Raw genomic sequence first — 12,869 nt, 5'->3', positions numbered from 1 at the left:
TTTCTTGTGCCTCGGTTCTACCGAGACACAAGGTGGCTGCCAACACTTCCTGGTTTGGAGTGTTGACAAACAGTTGACAGTCAATTAGCATGCAGATCGTGCTCGTAAAGCTACGCGCATGCTCCTCGGAGGAAGATTTGTCGACCGGCGCCAAAGTTATTCCAAATAGAATGTTGTGGATTTCCTATGGAAACTAGGTCCTAACTATAACTACCTACTGGCAACCGCCAGTAGGTAATATATATATATATATATATATATATATATATATATATATATATATATATATATATATATATATATATATATATATATATACATACATATATATATATATATATATATATACATATATATATATATATATATATATACATATACATATATATATATGTATATACATATATATATATATATATATATATATATATTTTTTTTTTTTTTTTTTTTGAGGCACCCGACCCCCAACCTTAGTGACTCCGTCACCGCCCCTGCATGTAAATTGTTTGTACACAGCGAAAAACGTTTAGACACGGAAATGGCCAACCCAGATGGTATCACGGGAGAGAGAGAGTCGGCGGCTAATTTTATGTTTAAAAGCTCCGCTACAAGAGCAACGCAACCAACCAAATCAACAACCCGAAATGTACCTGCGAGCACCTTGAAGACATTATTCACCAAACTGGAAAAGGCACAAGAACGCGAAGTCCGGAAATGGTGGGAGGCCACCTCATTAGAAAGATACATAGAGTGTGGCAGAATACCAAGAGGTCTTCGTATTTACACAGTACCCTCTTATGAAAACCCAGATCCGGAACTGCTCAAAGACTGGGCTGAATACACAGCAGAGTCAGCTAAAGGAATGGTGCGCATGCTAATCAAGTATGCATGGAGCGACAGAGAAAAAAGTCTGAAAGACATAACGGAATTTGAAGAACTAATAGCCAAAGAAAAAGACTCCAAAGACAAAGATGACCTAAGAGATACCATGAACAAAAGAATAAAAGATTACGAACTGACAATCAGGAAGAGAAAACAATCGAAATTCCTCAGAGACGAGCAAGATTACCTCACAGGGAGAATACTAACTTTCGCCAAAAAATTTGATGCCACAAGAAAACGGATGGCCCAATCAGACCCAATGTCGGTGGATCAGGATACTGAGGAATCTGAAGTCTCTGAAGGTGAGCAAACCGAGGGCAGAAAAGAAAAAACAAAGGCAGCTGAGGTCCCTTTTTTAGACGAGTTCGAGGTGATCAAGGAGACCCGTCTACGCCCCCAACAGAGGAATCACCCTCCAGTGCCACAACAAAACCAAAGAGGAGGACGCGGAGGGGCAAGAGGTACAAGAGGTACCGGACAACAAGCAATGAGCTCCCCGAGAGTCAACAGGAGCGGATTGAACCGCAAGAGACAGTAGACAAACAAGAAAACAACATCATTAATCTTTCCAAGAGAATACTAACTGAAGAAGAAATGTCTATTTTGAAAAAGGGCTTAAGCTTTTGCCCAGCCAATGACTTTGACCCTGTGAAAGTGCGAATCGACTTATTCAAGTACATTAGGAAACTGAAGTTCAAAAAAATTTTCCTCCAATCGGGAAAAAGGGCCATCACATCAGTGAACTCCTGTGTTTCCAACGCAAGTCAAAATGAGACTCAAACATGCGAAGTACTGGCGGAATTTCTTTTAACGCCTACCCAAGAACCAAGTGGGAACATGCCAAATGCCGAGACACCATCACAGATCATCGTCACACAGAAACGTGACCCCAGCTCTATGAAAAATAAATCAAAAAAGCTGCCCATTACGAATTATGATGCCATCGATCTCTTCAACGAAGCAGTTCTGGAAGATCTGGACAGGATTTCATCACAGACAAGAAAGAAAATAAATCAAAAAACATCGAACATTTCAAAAAAAGAATGGCAAGCCATCAGATCTTTGAAGGAAGACACAACAATTGAAATAAAACCTTCGGACAAAGGAGGCAATGTGGTTATTTTTGATCGTGAGCATTACCTAACGGAAGCACACAGACAATTGAAGGACAGGGATTGTTATGTCCCCATACAAAGAGCGGAGTACAATAAAAGCATCCTGTCATTCCACAATATGTTAGAGAACTGGCAGAAGGAAGGCATGCTCACAATGGATGAGTTTCTATTCTTGAGATGTGAAGCGCCAATTGTACCAACATTCTATCACCTGCCGAAGGTACATAAACATGCAAAAAGACCTCCTGGACGCCCAATAGTGTCCAGCATTGGGAGCTTACTTGAAAACACATCCAGGTTTATTGACTCATATTTGGCACCCTTTGTCAAAGATCTGTCTTCATACCTTAAAGACACCCAAGATTTTCTGAGTGTCATGGACGGTATCACCTGGGACCCTGGAATGTTGTTGATCACACTTGATGTGGTCAACCTTTATACATGTATTGATCATGAACAGGGTCTGATTGCCATCAAATGGTTCCTGGACCTTAAATCTGAACAGTTTTCGAACCATAGCTCGATGATACTTTCTATGATTAGATTCTGTTTGTTCAACAATAACTTTTTATTTGATGGGACAATGTACAATCAGAAGAGAGGTACCTCCATGGGTTCGTGTTTCTCCCCCAGCTACGCGAATTTATTCGTGGGCTGGTGGGAGAGGCACGAGGCCTGGAGGGACTCCAATCAAGAATGGACCAACAAAATCTTGATGTGGACCAGGTACATAGACGACCTGTTCATAATTTGGCAGGGTGATCGTCAGTCAGCTGAAGAGTACATTACAATCTTGAACACCAATACTCTTAACCTTAGGTTCACCAGTACCATCAGTGCCACTAGCATCAACTATTTAGACTTGGAGGTGTTTGTACACAATAACAACTTGCAGACCCGCTTGTATAGAAAACCCACAGCGGGCAATGCTGTCCTACACGCCAACTCTTATCACCCAAAAAGCTTAGTGAAAAATGTACCTTATGGCGAGTTCCTACGTCTAAAGAGAAATTGCTCTTTGGACCGAGATTACAACCTCGCCATAAGGGAATCACAAGAGAGGTTTGAGGACAGAGGGTACAACAAGGAACTCCTCAAACAAGCAAAAACAAAAGCCTCAGGGGTCAATAGGAGGGACCTCCTAACCCCGAAGGTGAAGGAGAAGGCACCTGACGAGGTGCGAATGATTACGGAATTCAGCACCAAATCGTCAGAGGTAGTTAACATCTTCCAAAAACACTGGCACATACTAGCGGCTGATAAAACGTTGAAAAACAGTCTGCCAAAGAGACCCCTAATAACTTATAGGAGATGTCCTTCGTTGGCAGATCACCTGGTCCACAGTCACTTTAAAACATCGGCCCAACCCATCAAGGTGACCAATATAGTTGGTTTTTTTCCGTGTCTAAAATGTAAGGCCTGCAAATTCAGTAGCAAAGCACAGGATTATCCTAACAGAACAGGGGAGAAAAGACCCAATATCAAAATTAAGCAGTTGCTCAATTGTCATTCTGAGTACACTGTATACTGCCTGACCTGTCCCTGCAAGCTGCGATATATCGGCAGCACAATAAAACCTGTAAAACTAAGGATTCTTGAGCACATGAGGGCCATAACAAATAATGATAGGTCTTACCCTGTCGCCCGCCATTTTGCCGAACACCATCAAAGCAAATGGGAAAAACTTAGTTTTTACTGCATGGATCAGGTTCCCAAATCAGAAAGAGGAGGAGACAGGGAAAAATCACTCCGAGTACTAGAGTCAAAATACATCATTAGTCTTAAAACCATGACTCCTTGGGGGTTAAACAATAATGAAGAGCTTTGGGTGCACCTCTGAGTACGGTATCGTATGTATCTGTAAAAAATCTCCACTTGCTTTGCTAAACTGTATATAGAGAAGAAGTATTCTCAGAAAAAAGTGAATTGGTCCTTACACAATATGCTCTTATTGCTTATGGAATTGCCCATTCAGGGCGTAATGATGACACTGTTGCACTTTAGTAAATGTGAATAGATCACAAATGAAAGAAATAGATCTTTTTGGTGCTACTGAATCCTATATAGCAAAGAGTGATTCTCGCTGTGTATTGTAATTAAATGAATTAATGTACATAGAATGGTTAATCCATATGTTTTTAAACACGCACAATGCACTTTTCACTGTATTCGCCACTTTTAAAGCCAACAATGTAAATATCATTTGCACGTTACAAGATGGCCGCTGTAAACTTTGCAGAGTTGTTGTCCTTCGTTTATGTTGATCAATATGTACAGGGCAACTGGCTTTATAAATGGCGACCTTAACCATACACTGTGTTACACTGACGAAGCCTGCGAAGGCGAAACGCGTCTGTAAGGGGTGAGGGGGGTTAGGTGCCATTGAATTTTGTAAACCGGATTCCAGTGTGCCTGCCTTCTTTTTCTGCAAACCACGGAATTGGATACAGAAACGTGCATCTATATATATATATATATATATATATATATATATATATATATATTACAATATCTGCTCCTTTGTCTCTCACTTAACATATCTTCAAAATTAGATGCAGAAAGGAAGCAAGCGGCACAGCTCCACCAGTTTAGCAATCCTTTATTGGGTACAATTCAAACAGTGCAGAATAAAACATACAACATACCACCGCATTTCCGCCATAACCTTCAACAAGGTCATAGAGTTCATGTGTATAGAACGTCCTTTTTAAATTGACCACCCCATCCCAAATACCGTGCAAAGTTAAAACAACTGGGATGCTACTTTTAGTGATATTCATATGGCAAAACTCATCCGCCATTATCTTGCCTTACATGAAATTCATCTCGGATATAACCATCTGTGCAAGCAATACATTTCCTCCATGAATGTTATTTAACAACTGCCTGCCTTACCCCAATTTCATACATAATGAATGAAACACCATTTCATGTCACCATGGTGCATGTATAAGTGTTTGAGTCGGGGACTCCCCTGTGTAACCTCTAGGGGTTTAGGAGAGCACAAGTAAAATTTTGTCAACACTGGTACAAGTTATCAACATAAAGTGCAAAGTATACTGGTGAAAATCGCGCTTTTAAGTGCATTTGCTCCCACCAATTACTGGTGAAATATATATATATATATATATGCAGTTTTATATAGCATGAGCACTACCCAATGGCATTGGAATGCTTTATATGAGCACCTGATTACACTACATAAGGTCAGATTCACTCTATTTTTAGATCTGGGACACCGGGACTCAAATCTGGTTCCTCAGATCCAGTCAGTATCTCTAGCTGTTAGGCCACATAATAATTCTCAATTTGTGCATGAAAGTCATACACAAGTGGGATGATTGTGTTTGCTAACTAATAGGGCCCCCAATTCTCTGTTGAAATGGCTTTGTGAAGTAAAGAAACATCAACAATAAATACTGGAATGTTCACCTGGAGTCTTGTTTGGGAATACTTACAATGGTTTGTTTTAAAACTGGACTTAGAGACATAGTTTAGCACCTTTGCACAGGTGGGTTTTCAGAGTGGGGGCGCTGACATCAATGTTACATCCCTGAAGTCATAGGGATAATGAAAATTTCTACCATCACATAAAGTGTAGCAAATGTATTCAGCAGGCGAGTGGTAAGGGTGTAGTATATAGCAGGTGGTTAATTTAGAAGCACCTTGTTGCAACTATATTACTAAAGAATGGTGGGGTAGCACACTGTCATTTACAGACAGCACATTTTCCATTGAAAAGGCCAATACATTTGCACATACATAGAGTTTTACTAAAAAAACTATACAGCACATAAATGATGATGTGTGGAAATTGGATTTCAGGGAATATTTATAATTTGCGCATCACCAAGTCAAAGTATCTTTATTTGTATTGATCCTATTAAAATCTTTGTTTCTATCACTGTTAGACCTGGCATCTTTGGTGTGGTTTCCCCTGACCTTTTGCCTCTACCTCCTGTATTTTTGACGCTGTGCTGGATTTCGTTTTTGCTGGTTTAGATGATTTGGGCACTTTGCCACTGCTGTTCAGTGTCAAAGTACAAGTGCTCCCTGAGTAAATTGTTATTGTGATTGGTTATCCATGATTGGCATATTTGTATTCCCAGGAAGTCCCTAGTAAAGTGCACTGAGTGTGCCATGGTTGGTGATTCAAATGCTACTAGTGGGCCTGCAGCACTGATTGTGCCACCCACAGGAGCAGCCCTAAAAGCCACTGCAGTGCCTGTGTGCGGTTTCTAACTGCCATGCTGTTCTGGCCAGTGTCCACACTAGCCAGGCCTAACCCTTCCCTTTCTGTACACTTTGGACACCCCTATAGAAGGCCCTATGAACCCCCCTGGGCAGGGTGCAGTGTATATGAAAGGTAGAGCATGTACTGTTGTGTGTGACATGCTCTGGTAGTGAATTACAGCCATTTTCGTTTTTCATTATTGAGAGGGCTATCTTGCCCATAGGCTATAATGGGGAATTACTTGCATATCTTCCCATAGGAGAAAGATAGAAAATTAAAGTCTGGTATCCCTGAACTCAGAATTTAATCACACATCTTTTAGGACAGATTGTTTTTCAATCCTGTGTTTGAGAGCAGCACTTTTAGAAAGTGGCTGTTCTCTTGTCTGACCTTTCTGTGTGCCTTGGCATGTTTGTGAATTGACTGTCTGGTTTGTAAGTGACAGGGGCTGGGGAGCCCCCAGGAGGTTGGATGAGTCAGCCCTAGGCTGAATGACTGCATCTTGAGTGGTGGGAGGGGATAGCACCTGGGCCTGAATAGGGCTGTGTCTGTCTTCCACAATGCTGGTTCCACCTCCTTCTGGGCGGCTGACGACCCTGCCCCTCTCTCTGAAAGGAAAAGACAGAAAAACAAAGTGCTCAGGAACTGACCTGAACTGGTTCTGACCAAGCCAAGGCCTCTCTGCCTCTAGAGAACAAAGGAAAGACTGGCATAAAAAGGGCCACCCAGACTACAGAAAATTAGATAATCCTGGAATCAAGAAGGAACCTCTGCCAAAGAGAAAGGTGGGAAACTGAAGAGGAAGGACTGTCCTACTTTGTACTTGTGGGCTGACCTGCAGTTGCTTTGCTGCCAAGGAGAGGGGAAGGACTTTGCTTTGTGCTGTGTCCCCTTGCTTGCAGAGATCTCCAAGGGCCTGAGTAGAGCTGGCTCCCTGTTAAGAAGTCCCAGGAACAAAAGGACTTCACCCCCAGCTTCCCCCTGAACTCTGCTGTATGAATTCTGCCCTTCCCAGAGTGCTAGGTCCAGTTGTGGTGCCTCTGGAAGTTGTGCTTGCTATTTGGGAAGCTGGACAAGAAGAAACTAGGACAATCTGCAAATTTTAACGCATCGCTTGCTTGCGGAGCGCATCCCCAACAATGCGAGGAAATTCCCGCCGCCGCGAAGATTGAGATCGTCGCAGCGCCTGTTGCCGCTGCAAGAGCCGACGCATCCCTCGCTTGCGGAACGCATCAGACCGGTGCGGGAAGATTACTGTTGCTGCGAACATCATCGCAGAGTCTGTCGTCGCAGGGTGAGATCGCCGCACCGCTTGTTTGGGGACCGCATGACGTCGCTACGAACATCTTTGCAGAGCCATCGCATCGAGGGGCCGCGAGAGGAGAAGATCAACACTGCGCTGCGCATCGCCGCCGCACCTGAGATAGTCGCCGTCCCGAAGATCGTTGCATCGTGCCTTTGCGAGACGCTGCCTACCGAACCTGCACCCCGGATTCCATACAAGGGTTTCGCCACCCTCCCCATACAGACCGGATTCTGCGCAACACGCCCGCTGCGTCTAGTGGGGCTGTCGCATTGCCTCCCCAGGGTCTCAGGAGTGACGCATCGCTTGTTTTTCAACGCTGCAGCTTCTACTTGGAACTTTTGTCGCATCTAAAGGTACTTTTGGCTAAACGTGACGCAACTGTGGATTATTTTGACGCAAACCCTAGAACTCTTTTAAAATCATATTCTTGAACTGTGTATGTTGGATTTTTGTCGTTTTCGTCTTGTGTAGTTGAGATAAAGATGCTTTATTTTTCTAAACTGGTATGGAGTCCATTTGTGGTGTTTTCACTGTGTTACTGTGAGTGTTGGTACAAACACTTTACACATTGCCTTTGATAAGCCTGTCTGCTTGTGCCAAGCTACCAAGGGGGTGAGCAGGGGTTATTTAAAGAGGGTATCCCCCTTACCCTGACTAGAAGCAAGGGTCCCTTTTTGGACATTGGTACCTATCTCTACCAACTTGAGACCCCCAGATCTAACAATCAAACTTCAGGAAGACAAAAAATGTCCTTCAGTTTTGCTTTCCTAACTGAGTATATTTTGAAATATGTATGCAGTTAATTAAGAGGTATTTACATTTTTTTATGTATTACAAAAAATTATACCTTTCACACTCCCTGTACCCCCCAAGCAAGATTGTCACATAGTTCCCTTTGAAAACTCCTCTAAATTTGCAGTCAGAAAAATAAAGTAAAGATCAATCCCTGTGTTAAAAGAGTAAGAAGCATTTTGTCAGAAGGCATAGCCTGACTTTTGTCCTCTGTCTTTGAAGCATAGCAAAAGTGACAAGTTAACTGCAAAATATAAAGACATGTTTATTGCTCTTTCAGGACCCACCAGAAATTACTGGCGACCCCCCAGTTGGTTACGACTCACAGACTGGGAAACACTGATCTAGCTTTTTCAAGACCTCTGTATAAAGTCTCTTTGCTATCCTTTTTAGGTCGAACCTGGTCAGCAAATGCACTGCTCTGCGAGGCACGCTGAATTCGAATAAGGACTTGAAGCTCCACCCGCTCTCTGCCCATATTTTTCATTGGCTTGTGTCAATGTCCTTTGTAAATGCTGGCTTCTGATACGTTAAAAGGCTTGTTAGCCCTTCCTTAGTACTGCCTTGTCTTCATTTGTAACCTCCCATGAGAGCTGGCCCTTTTACTTCTGTTGTTACCTGGTATGTCTTATTTAGTCTGTAAGCACTATTTTCTTTAATGAGTATCTCCTACTGCAGGCAAGACATGCTTTCCTGCAACATTCAGCACGCTATGCACGCTTTCACTTTCCAAGCAGCCCGAGACAATGGTGGCTGCTTCTTTGAAGTGGGCTACGTTTTACAAGAGTTTGAGTTATTGGCATTGTAAATGACAGTGCCTTTTATTTATGTGTTAATGATCAAAACAGATAAAGAAAAGGCATTGTCATTTACATTGCCAATATCTTAAACTCTTGCAAATGCAAGACCTATTGCACTGCAAATGTTTGTTGCTCTTGTTTCTTTCTCAAGGAAATAGACAGAAAGCCAGAACTTCTGTAATTGAGAAATTATGACTTTGTTAAGTTCACATGTCTGTTGGCATGTAATCTACACCCAAACTACATGATGGCTAAATATCTCTGGAAATATTTGCTTGTCACAAAGAAACGAAGGCTATGCAATAACACTATGGCCCCGATTCTGATACAGTTTGGAAAGCTTCCCGACCGAATGGGTTTGGGAATGGTTTCCAACCCAATCAGATCGGGAGAGTCCAACCGACCGAGTATGATGCATCAGGTTGCTTCCAGATACGATTTGGTTGGACTCCCATTGACTTCAATGGGAGCCTTTGTTCTGACCGAATGCATAGGCTCCCATTGAAGAAAGGGGTGGCTGGGGAAAATCGGGCAATCCCTGGAGCCTGCCACACTGTGCATGGCTGGTAAGGGAAGACCCATGGGTACCCCCACGGGCCCGATTAGGAATGCTCCAGGTGAAGGGGGGGGAACACTACTGGCGCCCAAAGTCTGATTTCGACTGCTGATTGGGGTCGGATGGCACGATTCAGAAAGGCTGTCCAAATCCAGCATTTTACTCGGTCGTTTGGAAACACACCCCGTAGACACGTACAATTCTGCTCTGTATGCTCAGGCATTCCAAATGCCGTCGGGTTTGGATTGGGATATTCCTAACACATAACTCGCATCGTACTCGTTCGGTTGGAAACCTTTCCGAGTCGGTTGAAAAGACACATTCCAGATCCGATTTGGACAGAGCAAATGCCATTAGGAGTCCTTCCTAACTGTATCAGAATCAGGCCCTATATCTAATGCATGTATTGCATATGACACATGTGTGTCATCAGGACGTTTTACAAATATAAAAGTTTACTCTTCAATACTGCTTTTCTCCAGAACAAAATTTTTCCATACATATAAACCATCCAACATTCAAGTTGTGAATTTCAAATTTATCCATGTACTTACATAAATATTCAGTCACATTGTACCCACTGTATGTATGTGTTTCTAAAATAATTCCAAGTGTTATATATTTTCTTCTCAATACTCTGAGATGTATAAATATCGTCATCGTCTTTCCACATTTCTGTCAAAGTCATAGCTTTCAATCATTCACAAAGTTCTTATTTTATCTGTTGCTCATACTTTTATGTTATGTTTTCAAGCCGTTCTGCCAGTTCTTGAAACCGAAGTTGTCCTATTTTAATTCTTTCGGTCAGGAGTTTCGGTGTTTGGTCCCACTGCAACCAGATGTCGCCTTCTCAGGCATCCTTTTGCATCTGTGCATTGAGCACATACTTCTGGACTCTACGTATGAACAATTGCTCTCAAGGGCAGAATATACTAACACAACCTGCTACTTGCTGGGAGCTCTGGAGTGTTCCCAGCAGCTTCCACTTGTTCTCCATGCAGTTGTGTGATACTGTGTACATCAACAGCACCCACTAGTTGGAGACAGAAAGAAGTTATTGAACAATCTGTTGGGTGTATACCGTTAGGGTGAATCTAATGGGTGGTAGCACCATGGCCAATATGACAGAGATATAGGGGCCTGATTCCGGATGACTCTGTAGTTCCAGTGCCGCCAGTAACAGGGGTTATATCCCTCAGCCTAGTGACGACATCCCCAGGAGCACCGGAAATTCAGTGTGCTTCTCCTGGATATTTCGGGTGCTGAAATGTCAGGATCAGTCTTTAGTGGTATATGAGAAGAATTTCACACCACAGGGGAAATATAATCCTCTTTGCCTCACTTTGTTTTCTTCCATAGGAAGCATGTTTTTCCCAATGGAGAAATCCCTTCCTCTGCAGCCCAACAAAATCTGTCTGGGGCTGATTTAGTCCCCTTCCCACCCTGGAAAGGCATGTACATTGTACAAGAGAAAAATCCGACTGTGTCCAGGCTGCAAAGTGAAATGTGAGTTTGTGAATGGCCATAAACGCAGCTGTTTGTGGGCATTCACAGACGTCAGTGGATGGCTAACCCCGCCTTGGAGGGCTCATATTTCCATCCCTTGAGGGAAATTTACGGACGTGGAGAGTGCCGCACTTGGGCTTATGCCTGCCAGGAATCTTTGGTGAATTCCTGGCATGCGTTAGTAAGGTACGTTTGGTCCTATCAGGGCCCGTATTAGTGAAACCTCTCACAGGTACACCATACAAACCCACAGACACTTCAACGTCCTACAACAGCTGTATAAGGAGTAACCCTAGGAAGTTGGGGCAAACAATATACATATAGAAAGTAGTCTCCAGAGAAACCTTTTTATATCATTATCAATCAAAAATAAATGTCACACAATAAATGTGGGTTGAAAAATGAACTAATGGCAATCAGGCTACAAAAGTACAAATACTTTATTCCTATATATAGCGTAAGGGCATTCATAAAGTACAACAGAGTAAAGACAATAGGGAGGGAAGAACTGGCTTAGTGAGTAGAATAAAAGTAGTGGTAAGTGGCATCCACATTCCAGCTGGATGCAGGTTGTGCTCGCCCAGGATAGAGAAGACATCCAGATGCAGACTGCCTTCAAGACCCAGTCGCTTGCGCTTTCTTTGGCTATTGTGTTTGCTGTTTAGAACGAATTTGATTTTGTACATAAAAGGATTTTGTGCAAACTAACATTAATCTTCGCTGGCAACCTACTGAGAGCTTTTTTTCTGTTTTTCCCTAGTTAGCAAACGAATTTGGAAGCCCAGCGTCGTCCCCTTCCAGGTAAGATGGTTGCAGAGAGCCTGACTGGTGTGCCCTGACTCTCTGGTAGATGTGACCATTGCACCAATGTCTCCCGCCCAGGGTCAGTTAGAGCTTGGAAGGGGAATCTAACAGTAGGAGCTATGATTCAGAGAGCACTTGCAATACACACCACCAGTTCCATTTTGAACATTTTACAGTGTTGTAGAACAAGTATAGGCCTCACTGAACTCTAGTGACACATTCAATACCTATCCTAATAGACAGAGCACACATGAAACAATCCGTCTTTGTGACCTGACAGTGAACTGACTGCTTATGCAAGGTTTAGCACTTCTGGCCTAATGGGGCAGCCGGCATACAGTGAGAATGGCTTCACTGCCCAACCCTAAACGGTAAGATGCTATAGGCATAGGACCAGTGCACATTCAGCTTATCTAATGTAAGGTAATGTGAGGTTGTAATACACAGGGCAATATTGTAATGTTCAGCACTTTATGCTTCTTAGGGCAGCTGGTGTGCACATTGCACCAGTGCCACATTTAACACTGTTAGCCTGATATTGGGACCATAGTGCCCAAAGTACTAATGCCAGGGTAAGCATTTTAGCCAAACAAAGCATACAAATTACACAATAGCAACTCCTAGAATAACAATCCCATAGTGATACATATAGCATCAGTACATACAGGATGAATTGAATAACACAAGAACATGAGTGCCACACTCAGCATGGTTTACATCTCTTCCCAGTGACAACACGCAGATTACTAGTGACACATTCACTACATATAGTCTAACAGGGAGACAGATATACAAAGACTACTGGTTCACTGTTCAACACTCGGATATGGATAGCAGATAAAATTCCCTGTGGACCAGTGCTACGTTGATCCCT

At 42.8% G+C, this 12,869-nt stretch overlaps 1 protein-coding gene across 2 annotated transcripts in view; it reads left to right on the top strand.

Annotated features, from left to right (window-relative positions):
* The window catches only part of LOC144770456 (BAR/IMD domain-containing adapter protein 2-like), a 368,945-nt gene that overhangs the window by 346,861 nt on the left and 9,215 nt on the right, over nt 1–12,869 (top strand). The window contains exon 13 of one of the 2 annotated variants that reach the window (XM_078654979.1): nt 11,952–11,992. In XM_078654979.1, the coding sequence (XP_078511105.1) occupies nt 11,952–11,992 (41 nt within the window). The remainder of the gene's footprint in view (nt 1–11,951; nt 11,993–12,869) is intronic. The other variant, XM_078654981.1, reaches the window with a different exon arrangement.

Source organism: Lissotriton helveticus, chromosome 7, assembly GCF_964261635.1.
Source record: "Lissotriton helveticus chromosome 7, aLisHel1.1, whole genome shotgun sequence".
NCBI classification, from domain to species: domain Eukaryota; kingdom Metazoa; phylum Chordata; class Amphibia; order Caudata; family Salamandridae; genus Lissotriton; species Lissotriton helveticus.
The sequence above is the reverse complement of the archived record's forward strand: the minus strand, read 5'-3'. Positions and strand labels throughout refer to the sequence as shown.